The sequence below is a fragment of the Corvus brachyrhynchos genome, unplaced genomic scaffold (assembly GCF_000691975.1).
Source record: "Corvus brachyrhynchos isolate BGI_N302 unplaced genomic scaffold, ASM69197v1 scaffold100, whole genome shotgun sequence".
In the NCBI taxonomy this organism is placed as follows: Eukaryota; Metazoa; Chordata; class Aves; order Passeriformes; family Corvidae; genus Corvus; species Corvus brachyrhynchos.
In genome coordinates this window covers 299,157-314,015 of record NW_008236230.1, presented here as the reverse complement: position 1 = coordinate 314,015, position 14,859 = coordinate 299,157, and the positions used below count along the sequence as shown (strand labels likewise).

General features: G+C 40.2%; 1 protein-coding gene across 1 annotated transcript in view; it reads right to left on the bottom strand.

Moving 5' to 3' along the window:
- Nucleotides 1-6: 6 nt before the first annotated feature.
- LOC103624240 overlaps nt 7-14,859 on the bottom strand; it is a 185,494-nt gene continuing 170,641 nt past the window's right edge. The window contains exons 21-22 of the mRNA XM_017746911.1: nt 10,420-10,552; nt 7-9,110 (exon numbers count right to left, since the gene is read on the bottom strand). Of these exons, the coding sequence (XP_017602400.1) occupies nt 10,461-10,552 (92 nt within the window). The 3' untranslated portion in view covers nt 7-9,110; nt 10,420-10,460. The remainder of the gene's footprint in view (nt 9,111-10,419; nt 10,553-14,859) is intronic.

Here is a 14,859-nt window from a genome sequence, read left to right as displayed (position 1 = left end):
CAGGAACAGTGACTACTTCCAGCCCAAGGTTACAAGTGAAGGGGAAGCTGCAGTCCACACTTGGCAAGGCCAGGCATGCTCTGGAACAATCTGGGCAGCATCAGGTCTTTTTTTTTCCTAGTTCAAAGGCCTAACTAAAGCATTCTGGGCACCGCCAGCATCAACAGGGAGAGCCCAACAAGTCACTGCCAGCGCTCCACTGCTCTGAACCGTGGCTGCTTTTTGCTTACAGGCACTCTGTTGTTTCATGTTTTTATGACACCAGAGTACCCAGCCCTTGACAGGTGCTCCTGGGAACTATTATAAAGAAAATAAAAATGCTTCAGCTTTCAAAACTTCTGAGAAAACTCTTGGGGAAAACATACAGAAGTTTTGGGTTTCAGTGGGCTATCACACAAGGTCTGGAAATTAAAAATGATGAAGAGAAAGTTGGGATTTGAGTCCTTGAAAACAAGTAATTTTAGAGTGGTCTTAGTGATTAAGTCACTGGCAGCTATTTCTTCACAGCAATGGATGTGCCAGGTACCATGCCAAAAGCTCATTTACAGAACTGCTCCACCATGGGCAGCTGAGTGTTGCATGATCCTTAGGACAAAACAATTCCCTCAAAAAAAAAAAAAAAAAAAAAAATTAGGATTCAGAGTCATACCACAGAAAATGAGTCTGGGTTTATTCTAGTGAGGAAACAAATTCATAAAAATAAAGCATAAAGCGATGGATGTTAAGACACCACTGAATGGTGTCTCCCAAGAATGAGACACAAGGTAATGCAGACCCTTGATACTGAATGAACCTCAATGCTCTGTAGTGGCACTTGCTTGTTGGGATTGTTTTTTAAAATGAAATGAAGCTGGTAATCCCAAGAGGAAGCTACAGAGAAGTGGCAGCCTAGCTGCCCTTCCATATACACTGCTCACCAATACCTACCACGGTATCACTTGCTGGATTTATTGCACAGACAGAATCCAAAGACAGGCAAGACTGCCAGCATGCTGCATGTCGGCTGGATACATGATTTTCCTGTGTCACTACTCATCCGAGACCTGAAGATAGGTTATCAGGAAAAACTGAGGGCTTAAACAGGGTGTTAGAAACACATTAAAATACATGCACTCTGTTGTTACTTACCATGCCATGTCCTTAAGGAGTGGTGTGTTGGAAACAGCCTTCTTTGCTGCATGGTAGAGAGGTCCAACTTCAGCACCCAGGATGGGAAGAGGAGTCACACTCTTTGACCATTTAAGCTATTTCATATTTCAAGTTGTCAAGTGTTGGTGGCATTTGCTGGCCAGAATTTCTTCTGCTTATTGGAGAGACTGGTTATGTAGTACACAGGTGGGTGATGCCAAGGTAAATTCTGGAACTAAAAAGTCAAAGTTGACCTGACCTATCTGTGAGGTGGGACTTCCACTGCTGGTGTCGCAGGAGTGGAAAAAAAATAGAAGCTATCAGAGGAACATCACCCAGTGTGCCAGGTCATGTTACTGCAAAACCAGAGTGCTTCTCTTCTCCATCTTACTGTAGTCCTTTCTTTAATGAGGAGTGAGTTATAGTCAATTAAAGGTGAGTGATAGGAACTATAGGGAATATATTCCTAATCAAATATGAAAAATTACTATATACCTTGTATACAAATTACATCATGAACAGAAAGTAGCTATGGTTGATTGGAGCAATTAAATGTTTTCTTTAAGAAAAGAAAAAAAACCTCCAGTGAGAATATTTTAGAAAATGACTTTTTAATCATCTGTAGAACTGCTAAAATTACCCTCTCCTAATAGTTTTAAAGTGTTCCTTAGTTAGAATTAACTGCAATCCCTTTGCAGAACAGACAAATACTTCCCCAGGAACCTGTTTAGAGGAAACTTTATTTTTAATCACAAGATCACATTGTGCAAACACCCACAGATTTGGGAACCATTGCATGGGAAAGAACACATTCTAGAACCAGTCAGGAGGACATGGCACACAATAAGATTCACCCCTCCAGCAAGAAACATTAATACTGATTGAAAAATCAGTTTTTCAGTGCTATCTGATGTATAATAAACAGCATCCTGCCACATTAATAAACCAACTAACACCTTCAGTCTTGCCTGTCTCCTCATCTACCATTATCCCTGCAGATACTGCTGGTTCTGCATGGGTAAGGACAGATTTGGGGAGGGGAAGGGCTGTGGTCACCTTGCTGCAGATGAGCAGTCTCTGCTCAGCAGCATGATGAGAAGGACATGTGCCCTGTGGGCAAATGATAGGGAACTGCTTGGAGTGGAAAAAAAAACCTCCTGGGCATGACATGCCCCAGTGTTCCACTTCTGCCTGCCCTTGCATAGGAACGCTGCCTGTTTGCACAGCCTGGGCACAGGGACAGGCATGGGCAGCCAGGGACTGGCCCCTGCTGGCAGTGCCAGCCTGTACCTGATGTGGTGTGAAAAAGCACACCAAATGAAAGCAAGGGGACTAGAATCAGACTCTTAGAAGCGGCAGACCTAACAACGGGCCTATCCGAACTGAAGGAACACATGCTCTAACAATTGTCGAAATTAACATCGAGAATGTTGCCAAGACTGCTGTGAGAGTTCAAACCTCACCTCAAGGAGGCTGGGAGAACTAAAAGAAAGGGTAAAAAATGCTGAACACAGCCTATTTGGGCAAAGAAACAGTGCAGTTTTCATATAAACGTGATCATTTTTAAACTTGGTGGAAAATTCACAGTATTATTCCTTTTTCTGCCAACTTCAACCATACCTTCCCTTTGTGCCTGCAAAACAAAGATAATTATTTTTTACTCACCTGCATAAAATGCTTGAAGAACTCCAAATGATTGAAGATACAAAAATGGAAAGGAAATGTGTGTATATGCATGTTTATATATAATTGTTATTATTGTTACAGTCTGGCAAGAAAACAAAGATTATTTCTAGCAAAGCTTTGGGATTTTTTTATAGCTTTAGAAGCTGTTTAATAACTAGTGATCAGATGAAACCCAACTGCTTTTGAAATCAATGAGAACTGGATTATACATTGGAGAGGAGGAAGCATTAGCAGAAAATGTTTATATTACATAGTATTTGTTATCTTAGATAATCACCATTTCTGCCTACATCTTCCAAGAAACTCATTCTGTTGCTCTGAAAAATATGTAATGATTTCAGGATAATTTCAGAGGCCAACTCCTCTGAAAATCTAAACCCATAATTGAAATACTTCCAGTGTGTCAGATCAGTAAAATCAGGCTGAGGAGGAGAAGGGGAGAAGCCATTTAATCATCTGACTCAAAGATTGCGGTATATTTTTTCTGTTTTCTTCTCCCACTTTTCATCTTCTTTAGATTTAGGATTTCAAATTACTTCTTTTTTTCATGCATATTTTATAAATCAGTCAATGTTAATAGGATGTCTCCTAAACATAGCTTAATTTTTTGCCTTTCAGATTCCTCCACTATAAAAGTTAGCAGCAACTACAGCAATTCCCTCCATGGACTAAATCCTGGCTACTGCCCATTTCCAGGAAGGCTGGAACAGTGTGTGTGTTTCATGTAGAGACAGTAAAACAGACGTACCATTGAAGTGAACATTGGGATATTTATATAGTCATACAGTTTGGCTCCCAGCTCACTCATGACATGAACCATATCCCTGCAGCCAAATTTTTCTGTGATTCAGTTCTTCTGTGACAGATCTACTGTGCCCATCAATGCTGCACTGGAGATGTTAAGAGCTGAGCTGGTCCTTACCACTCCACAGCTTCCTGAATCCCTCTACTTCTCTACAACAAGGAGAAAAGGAGATGTTGCCTTTCACCACCATCTCTATTTTTAACTCTCTACCTTCTGAATCAAATGGAATCACCCAGCATTTCTCAGCAGCATTTCTCAAGTGATACCTGGTGTATGAGACTTTCAATCCACACAGCACAAACTCATCTGCACTGTGCGGGGACTAGGCTTGTTCAGCTCTTGTTCTTTATGCCTCTTAGGTCTTGCTGATGTAAATTATTTTAGCCCACCAGTTTCAGTGCTACACCTTTCCAGACTGTAAGGGCATAGTCACTAACACTGTGGGAAAGATTTGATTTCAGAAGACTGCAGTAAAACTCTCAGAAGGAAAGCATTGAGCTAATACTGAGGCATAAGAATCTGGAAGAGTGCCTCAGTTCACAAGAAAAAATATAGTTTCCACTACAACTTGTCAATGAATATTGAAAAAAGATGAGTGATGATTAAGAGTTTAAAATAATCTCCTTTCCACCCTTTCACCTGCCTCCAGTCAAACCATAAAGCCAGCCATGCCCCTGGCTTACATTATAATGGAATTATTGTTTATGGAGGTTTGGCCAGTCAGCAGTCAATAGTGAAGAAATGACAAACGTGTGTACAAGGGAGAGACTTTGGAAAAAAAAGAGAAAGGAAAGAAGAAAATTTATTATTGCCAGTCTACTGATGAATGCAGGCATTAGAATAGCAGATGTAGAGCCTATAAGGGTCTGGAGAGTGAAAAGCTAAGTGTTGCCTTAGAGCACCAGGAAATGGAGCCAGGGTTGTGAAAGCCATCAAGCTGCCTGCACTCTGCATTCCTTAACGTACAATGAAATGCTTTGATAACCGAAACCAAAAACCCTAAAATGGCAAGCCCTTCCTGCAAGGACCCTTGAAATAAAGTTTGCTTCTAATGTGGGGTAGGTGTCAGTGTAAGGGAGAAAGATGGGGGAATTGGACCTCTGCATGCTGGAATGGGGACATTTGCTTCAGCACGTGGGACTGTTGCTTGGGATACACTGAACAGCAAGAAAAGTACTAGGAAGGATGCAGCCTTAGCTCCAAGGTAATGGATAATCCAGAAATAGCTGTTTCTCTTCCTCAACCTTTTTAAACTGCCACAGGAGACCTCTTTCCACTCAGAGCTCAGTTATTCTTCAGCATCGACTTCTCAACACACCACTTTGGCTTTCAGAAGTAATCTGTTGGACAGGCTAGAAAACCTGTGCTGAATTCCCTCGCCTCCAATGTTTGGCTTCGGTTAGGAGAAGATTTGCCCCAAGACTAAACATGTGTAATATTAAGCGTAACCTTTTCTTAGCTTTATTGTTCTTGCTCCTAAATCTGAATTATGTATACCTTGGGTGTGTTTATGTGTATTTGAGTGAGGGAGAGAAACTCAAATGGGCATGGAAAATGTGGACTCCATTCACCCTACATACGCTGTAATATGAACAGACTCACAGAGGTGTGTGGGCATATATAGACTTAACCACATCTACTGTAAAGAGGAAAAAAATGCTGAGAAGCATTTTGTCATGTTTTCCACTTGGAATGTGTGAGCTGTGGAAACTCAAAGTGATCACATTAATGTTTCTTCTGGTAGTTTTTTTCTGATGCTATTTATTTTTCTTGTGCTATTTGCTTGTTATTGTGTTTTGTTGGGAACTAGACAAGTTTGTGAGGTGGGTTTTTCTCCCCTTTCCCCATATCTTGAATATATGCACACATTTGAATTATGACTTTCCTACAGGAACTAACAGCTGTATGTGCAAATCATGCATATAAATCAATTACCAAGGCCTATGTACTATAAATGCACCCATTAATTAAGCAATGTCAGATGCTATGAACCATGAAGTTCATTACATCTTTAGCATTCAAACCAAGGATTATTTGAAGAAGCAATACTACGTTTACCTAATAGTTAATGAAATTAAGCCGGGTTGTTGCCAACATTCTTATTTTATACCTAATTCAGTGTTTAAATGTTTATGAATAAAACACTAACTGCTGAAAGCAGAAATGTTGAAATGTAATTACTGGTAAGTTATAACGCACTTGAGGACTCATTATACCAGACTTGGGAGTTTTAAGATCACCAGTGTAACACAGTCTCCAAAAACACAGATTTTTTATGGGCTAAAAGCTGGAAAGACATAAATGCTGTTGAATTTGTACTGGCTGAGTGGAAATTTTGATGATCGTGGTAGTATGATTTATGGGTATAACATTTTCCAGTCATTACGTGGTTGCATTTCACCATTGTGACATGATTTGCATATGTGAATATCTCTGCAAATTAACTTCTGATGGGAGCTACATCTGCCTGGATTAAGAAGCTCCTATCTGAAAACCAATCCAGCTGCTACCCTGAAGGACCTACTTGATAAAAGGCAATCTGCAATGTCATCGTATACAGTTTTTCCATATGTATGTCCTGATTTAGATTTAAATGTAAATATTGCATGACAGTATTGGTTACTTTGTTTGGGTTTATTCTGCCAACTATGAAGCACTCAGTGATGTCAATGTGAGGATTACTTCTGCTGTGCAGCACTCTTACTTTCCTCCATTTCAATAGCCTATCCACAGACAGCTACATATCAAGAGCTAGACCGGTATCCATCACTATTGTTCAAAGCCATTCTTAGCCAGATGCATTAAAAAAAATCAAATTTATAAGGAAGCAATGCAAAGGAAAGAAACAAAACCCTAAGACTCTCCAGAAGAAAACCACAAGACACAAGAGATAAAGTCAGACAGTCAGACAGACAGGGGAGCATGGAGGGAAAATGAAATAATATTTTTTTGCAGAATAATAGTAAATTATTATCAGATTCTTCCCGAGCACTTGGCAGAGCCCAGTAACTTTTTTGCAACACACTAAAATAGGAGCTTGAAGGAGGAATTTAAAGGAGAGTCATGAGGCAGGGTTGAGTAGGAATTGTGAAGAAAAGCAAGAGTGTTTTTGAGCACTGCAAAAAAAAAAAAAGCAGGGGAGAATAGGGGTGTGTAGAAGCCAACATAATCACTTGGTGTAGAAGACTGAGGGGAGTGTGGAAGAGATACTTGGAGAGTAGTAATACAGCCAAAGCAACTAACAAACAGACTTCTCCTTGGAGTGGCCTTCCAGCTGTTTACCAAAGTGGTTGGATTGCTTTGGACAGGCTCTGAGAAAGCAGCACCTTCTCCAAGATGTAGAGTTGTGTATCTGCAAGGCTCAGGAGGGAGCAACAGCATGCTTTGGAGGGTGGGCAGCAGTGGTGAGAAGCACAGGGATATGCTGCACATGGAAAATGAAGAGAATGAGAGCCTTGTGGACTTCAGAGCAGATCTGAGACACTTCAGAGACAGAAGAGAGGGAGAGGAGCTGGTATTTTTGAGTAGAAGGAAACAGGTCCAGAGGTGAGGTAACAATGGGAGTCAGTAGCAGAGCAAAAGGAGATGCTTTTGTGTTCATGCTGAGAGCACTCAGAAGAGAGAGAAGATCAAGAACCGGAGCCTTTAGTGAGTAAAAAGAAAGGTAAGAGAAGAACCAGAGAAAGGAAGCAACATTGACCTGAGAGAAAAAAAAATTAACATGAGATTTGTGTGCTTTTTTAGGAATAGAAGAAATCAGATATTTTTATTTCGTAGGAAGCATTTTGATTTTTACTGATACCAAGATTTTAAGATATATTGCAGGTATTGCACTGAATGTATGAGCTTATCCTTTCTTCTCTCCCAGAAATCTACTAACACTGTTGCTGCTTGAACACACTGCTTTTGTTAAAACAATTCCAATTACATTTTAAAATTATGACAATATAGATAAATTTATAATGAATTTTACTTTTCACATGAGTTGAAAGCTTGAAATACAGAAGTAAACAGCCAAACCCCAAGTAGTAATTGGAAACTGTTCCAGCTGATCATATGGATAGTCTTAACTAAAGCTTAACTATGTAGAAACCAAAGCCACACAGTAATACTCATACCACAGTTGTAAGTGCATTTGGTCCCAGTGTTGTAAACTAAAATGTTAGTGGAAGCACAGTTCAAAAATGGTTAAAAATAGGAAAAGTGTTCTCCCACTATCATTCAATAAGAGGCAGTAAACTGCAGTGTGTTAAACAACATGAAGTCTAAATGCTAGAATAAATTCACACACATACACACAAAAAAAAGTTAACAAAATATCTGCAGGCAAAGGCATAAATAAGCCATGCCCCAGGAATTAAACACGTGCAAGTGTATGAACCCACCCATTCTTAGACTGAGCAGTGACTTACCAAGTCTTCATGTGAATGTTGCACTAAACAAGAAAAGGATGGCAGAGTCAATGCCACAATATATTTATATATGCCACTTATATATGTGCTCTCAGACTGGAGCTGGATTGCTCCTGCAAGGGCATGGAGGCAGAGCTATTGCCCTGCCTTCAATGCCCTGTATAAATCTAAGTCTGTTGTTTGAAGCCTCAGAACCTGCAGCTGATCATTGCCCAGTACAGCAAGTTACTTCCTCAATGGGTTACATCCAAGGATGTTCAGCACTGCTGAATGCAATCACATGAGAAAAGATGAACAAGTGAAAGACATATACTTAATCTAACCAGTGTTCATGAACAGCAATGAGATTCATTCCAATGCTGGTAATTCTTAAATCAAGACCTCTGATAGCATATATGAATGCAGACTAAGGGAAGGCAGAAAGGATTCTCTCTCTAAAGCACATCTGGTCTCACAAGTTAAGGAGGGGTAGAGAGCAGCATGGGGAAGACTATGAAATTTTTATCCAGTCCAGGCTTTGTTTCCTCATAAAGCAGACGCTTTCAGATCCCACAAATTAGAACTGCAGAGTCAGCAGCACTGAGTGAACTCATTGCCTAATTATAAGTTCCTCCTTATCAGAAAACATTGGTTTTGTTACATTTTGAGATGAGTAGAGGTAAAATTCCTGATATTGTGTGTATATGTTGCCAAGGAAGTTTCATGTACTGATTGTGTGCAATAAGAAATGTAAGAGATTTCTCTCAGTAAGCAAAGTTCACAGGGGCCATATTCACATATCCATCCCAGTGTAATTCCCAAATGGCTTTGTGAAGGTCTGAAGAAGCAAAGGAGTAAATAAACTCGTTCTCTGTCAGATTTACAGCTGTGTCTTCAAGAAGGTCTGCCTTGATTGCTGTCTGTCTCTGTCATTCCCAGGTGGGTTCACACAGAAATCCTTAAATGATGTCAAGAGCAGAGGGAGCTAGAGCAGTGACATATATTGGCTCTCAAATTATTGGGAGATATCTTGATTTTATTTCATCTGGCACCAGGAGTCACTCTTCTGTTCAGCACAGAGAAACACAGCACAATATGTCCTCACAAGGGAAAGGTGAAAAGAAATTTTATTATCTTGGAGCATCAGGTGCTCATTATAGCCAGCAATTAGAAAATCTCAGGTGCTAACAATGCTTATTCAAGCCTTCTGATACAACACACTGTTACATAGGAAATACAGCAAATATCAGGTGTGACAATGCCAAGATTTGTGTTTCTCAACTGAGCTCAAATTAAAAAATCAAAAACAAACAAAAAACCTCAAAACGAATGAACAAAACCAAAAACCACAAACAAATGAAAACAAAAGGCAATGACAACAAAAAAACCAATCCACACCAAAAAAAAGCAACTCTTCCCCTATCACTTGGCACATCCAGGTTAGGAAAGAAGAAAGTATGACCCAAGCATACATATTTACTTTTAGAAAGGTTAATTCAGTGGATTTAAGTGTAGGTGATCTTAATGTTTTGCTTGCAATCCCTATGTAACAAGTTGGCAAGACATTTTTGACCATTTTAAGTAGACTTTGAGCCTTAGAAGGCACTTGCTATGTTTACAAATATGGACTAATGTTTTGCATATTGTATATTTTAGATAGGTTTTGAGCACAAAAAATCCCTGTAGCACAGGGATTTAGTTACAGTTTTGCCACTCAAGATTCTGTGGAACAATTTTAGGTAGTTGCTTCAGAAGGAACACAACTATTGCAGCACAGATATACCTTTTGCTGGTTTTGGTTGATCAAACCTAGCCCAAGAGCACAAAGGGCCCAGGGGAAGCTAATGGAAATATTCCCTCTGTCTTCTGTGGTCACTGTGTTAGGCTCTGTGTGCTTTTACTGTTTCATGATTACCTACTAGTCAATGATACTGGTCAAAAATACTGGTATTTTAGTCTCATTCCCCAAAATTAGGACACTCAGTCCTTCTCCCATTTAGTATTTTGGTCCAGAGTGCTCTAGGAAAAAAGAATGAATTATCATCCTACCTTTAGGGATGCATAGAACAGTAGGACAAGACAGAAAAGCCTGCACTGGCAATATTTCAGCTGTACTTGCATGGTGGATAAAGAGAGTCCTTTTATTTTTGCGTATGTTCATAAGAGGCCAGAAAAAACAATGCAATCTTTGGCATTACAGTGTAAGTCCTTCAGCAAGTGTTCTAGATATGCCCAGATGGGTATGTGGACTTGCTTTAAAATTAGATACACTGATCTTTTCATGATTCTGTTTAAGGTCAGAATAAATTTCTTTTTCATTGTTTTTAAACAACGGAAGAACATTTTCATTTATCTCTTCACTGCACTGACTTCCTCTAAGACCATTATTGAATAAACAAAAAAAATTACCTTGTATTCCTTCAGTTCCTGCTCAGTAAGCTCAAGAAGTTTCAACTATCAGGATCCCATTTTTCATCTAGGAACCCACACATCCAGAGAATTGTTGGTCTCTGTCTCTTCTTTTTTTTCATTTTCATGGGATCTGGAGAAAAAATGGCTTTTCTCAGAATATTACACCAGCAGCCCTATCTTGTTTGTCTTAATCACCAAAGAAGTTTATCTCTGCCTCAGTTGCTTGAGTAATAACTGATTATTTTCCTGAGTGAGGTGAAGGGGATCACATCCTACAATATTGTCATACCCCTTTTCTTTGGTTGCCATGCAGCGCTCGTGACAGCTCCCTGGTGTAGATGGTCAAAGTTCCAGCTGATTTTAGAGAGAGCAGTGTTTCATCCAAGGTTGTACAGTGAAATGCACATCCAGGTGTCAGGCACTGTGGGCATTCACTACTCCACAGTTTGAAATAACTCTTTCTATACTTTGCACTCTGTAAACTTCAGCCTGATCAAAGGCAACTTTGGCCCTAAGGCCCTGAACCCACTTACTCATGTCTCTCTAGATCTCACTTCTCTTGGCCTTGCTTCTCTTGTATTTAAGTTCTTGGTGTTGTAGTCAGGATTGCATTGCATTTTTTCTGTCAGGTCCAATGTCTGGGCAGAAAGCTGATCTGGGACTGGTGAAGGAAGGATTTGGCACCTCTTTCTGTAAAGCACTGGGGTATCCGGAGGGTTTTTGATGGAAAATGAAATTCTGTTCAATGGCATTCTGGGGTAGCAGATAAAACATAATTTGGTCCTGGGATACCTACAGTATAGAAGAACCTAAAAAAAACTGTGAGCATTTCAATGATAGAAAAAGTATAATATTTTAACAGAAATTGTTCTTGTACTGTCATGAACAGCCTCATTAGTTTTTCTTTGATAATTAGCTGTAACTGTTTAAAAATTATTAGCTGTATTGAAACAAAGACTTTTGAAAGAGAACCAGCATGAATACTTATTGTTAGTGAATTAATTCAGAAAAGCCTTGATTAAGCAATATACACCTAATTTCACAAAAAAATGCTGAATTTTTTCCCTGAAGATTAACTGTGAATTCCATTAATATGAAGAAAGTTATGTCTGAATATCAATTAGGGCTTTGAGAAAGTATACTCTTGTGCTGTGTTAGTCTGAGTCACATACGCAGAGGACCCAAAAAGAGTGGAGTTAATGGCTTCAGCTTGTCTTTGTGTAGGTAGGACCTATGTTAAGGCTCAGGAGTGTCTGTGATCCCCAGTTACCTCTGGCAGGTCACTTTGTGCTTGACATCTGGAGCACAGAAGGAGCAGTAGCTGAAAAGCTCCTGCCGAAGGCAGCTGCACCAATAGGTTGATTTTTCTCAGGTCTTGCCCATTTTGTGGTCACTTGTGCCGCAGATGCTACAGAATTAGTACAGTCCCTTTGTGTGGCCAGCACATGTTCCTCCAAAGCCTCAGGGAGTCAGCAAGCACGGCAGCATGGGAGGATGAGGATGGGCTAGCCCCAAAAGCAGGAAGGCACCTGCCCAGCTGCACACCAAGCTCCCCTAGATGAGAGATTCTGTGACTCTGTGCAGCATTGTCACTGCTGGAGCCTCCACCACTGCCATGAACACTCAACCACTGCCATGACCCCCCCATGAAAGCAGCCAGGCAGTCTGTGGTGCACCACCAGAACCCCAGGACACGTCCCATATGGCACCACCCCTGCTGGCTGTCCCTTGCTCTCCTTGCACCCTGGCATCAAGTTGGCTGTGTCTCCGGGTGCCCTTTGTGAGGCTTTCTCACAACCAGTGTGCATGAGAAGGGCAACAAAGTGAGGACTTTCATGGGTTAATTGCTCAGCTGTCTGTGTTTCACAGCAAAGGCTAGGGTTATTGCGTCTGAGTCTCTTACCCAGGTAAAATAACACTCAAACATTTCTTCCGAAGCAACCCTTGGCTCCCTAATGAATCAGGATATTCAAAAGACATAGCTTCAATTTTATTATAAAAACAAAATAATATAAAATTGTGAAAAGGATATGATACAAAAATGTGTAAGACAGATTTGCAATTAATTCTCCTTTTTCTTCCCTGGAATTCAAACATACCTCTTAGAACAAATGGGCTGAGGCTTGGGACAGTAATAAATCTTTGATTTTAATATAATTTTGAAAGAATCACACATCTCTAAAAGATTAGGGAAATATAACTTTATTTTAATGCCAGTAGTATTTTACTGGACCCTGGCAGGGTATAAGAGAAATTATCATTTTCTCATTAGTCTAACTGCCAGCTAGCTCTTCTTACTTTCCTTTTCTTCACAATGGAGGGTGTCTCAGATAAAATGCTACTTAATCAAATTAAGAGGGAGTAGATTTCTAAAGAATGCGTTTCAGAAGGAATCAGGCCAGAAACTTAGCATGTTCAACACTTCAAATGCTTTTTCAAGTTCCAGGCTTCAGTGGTATTTAATTGTTTTCCTGGGTCAGGTCGTAATAGTTTGGCTTTCAGATTAAAGCAGGGAAAATTTTTATGAGACAAAAAGGTGCCATCAAATGGATTTATGAAAATATAGACAAGTTGTTGAACTTCTTGTCAAAATAATTTCTTTCAAGAAATTCAGCGCTGTCAGTGCATTCATTTTGCAATTAAATGTTTTGACAATTCAGGTTGAAACAATCATTTGTTTGAAAATTCCTTTTTGCTATACAGTTGTGAAGTGTGAAATCAAAACCACATCTGACTTGATTCTTTTCTAATCAATTGTTCAAAATAACTGAGTTTCATGCCAAACTGAAATAATTCCTTTTTGAGCTGTCAGAACTGCTGATGAACGCAAAAAAAGGAAGGAGCTGGAATAAAAGCAGTTTGTGTACAGAACTCAAAATCTGTGGGCTACAAATAGAAGATCCTTCATGGATAGTCTATTATAAGTTTGGTTATTCAATTGTCATCTGCAGTTGTGTTAACTGCTGTGAACGCAGAGTAACTATACAGTCCATTTTAGTATGTATATTGAAAACAATACTTAATTACTTCAATCAGGACACATTCATCTTCTAGAAAGAACTGTCTAGTTGTTAGTCACTTGTGACTAATCCTTCATTTTTGTATGATGCTCACTGTAAAAACTCCCACAGGGACCACCTGTTGCGTCAGGCTCTGTACAAATCAGGACTGTGAGATATCACAGCCTGGTCCAGATCTGCTGGCTGCTTTGTTGCAATGGGATCCCACTGCAGTGTCCAGCATGTTACAAAAGACTGGAGTAGGAACTAGATCCAGACCATTCAGAAACCCTCTCCAGAGGCAGACCCTTCCTTCCCTCCTTTTCCTCAACACAAACCTCTCTTTGTGATAGGCTCCTGGTAATGATCTACCACAAAGTTCTCGGCCCAAAGCTTTAGAAGGCACGACAGCATTTGGGCCTCAGGACAGCAACTGAACACAAGCTGAATTCCAGGGTGGAGGAGATGCATTCTTGTAGGGCAACTCAAATGTGAGATTCTCAATGTCGATCTCCAAGGATTGGTAACCATCCTGGTTTGGTAACACCAAATCTTGGAAGAGATATGGCAATAGTGCTCTGTACTTATGCTGCTGCAGAAAAACCTCGGGCTAGACACAGATGCACAGGTCTCAGACTGTCTATGTCAGATATGACAGATCTGCCATACCAGAATCCTACCCATCCTTGCTTGTTTGTCCCCCAGGTATGTTTTTTAGGGACAGCATGATAGTAAAATACAGAGATGAAGGTGTATCACACACCCTCCTGTCTCCTCAAGGGTAGAACAACTGTGTAGACCTCTGGTAAACATCATGAGGCTTAGAGCAGTTCCCCTCAGACTGATCTCACCTCCCATGTTCAAGTCCTTCATGGAGACTCAAGGTCTCACTTCTCACTTTCAAGTCCGTTAAGGAGAGCAGGTTCCATTTGCACTTACTCAGAGTGATATGATTCTGGCAAAAAAGACAACTTTCTCGCATGAAGAAGCACATCTGTTTGAAATGGTTCCTAACCCTTCTTTGGGAAACAGGTCAGCTCGGGAAAACCTTGTCTGCTCTCTGGTGGGACATTGAGGTGAGGGCATGGGGAACGAGGCATTAAGGGGAAGAGGTATATCCACAGTTAACAGTCCTTTTCTCAAGCTGAGTTCCTGAAGAGAAAGACAGCAAAATTAATGAGAATAGAGCTTTGCTTTGCTCTTTCACAGATCTGTGATTCAGAGGGTGTAATGTGAAAATGTGTGATTTTCTTCTGAAGGGACAGCTATGGCATATGTGATATACATGAAAACCACTAGAATCTTGCAACAGCCTCTGAAAGCTCATCCATCTCCATTTACCAATTTTCTCCCTTCTTCTGCCCCATATAGCATAATCAGATTGCCAAGTGTCTAAGGGGAGGTGCCAAATACGTTGAAATAAGTACTTCCATAGGGA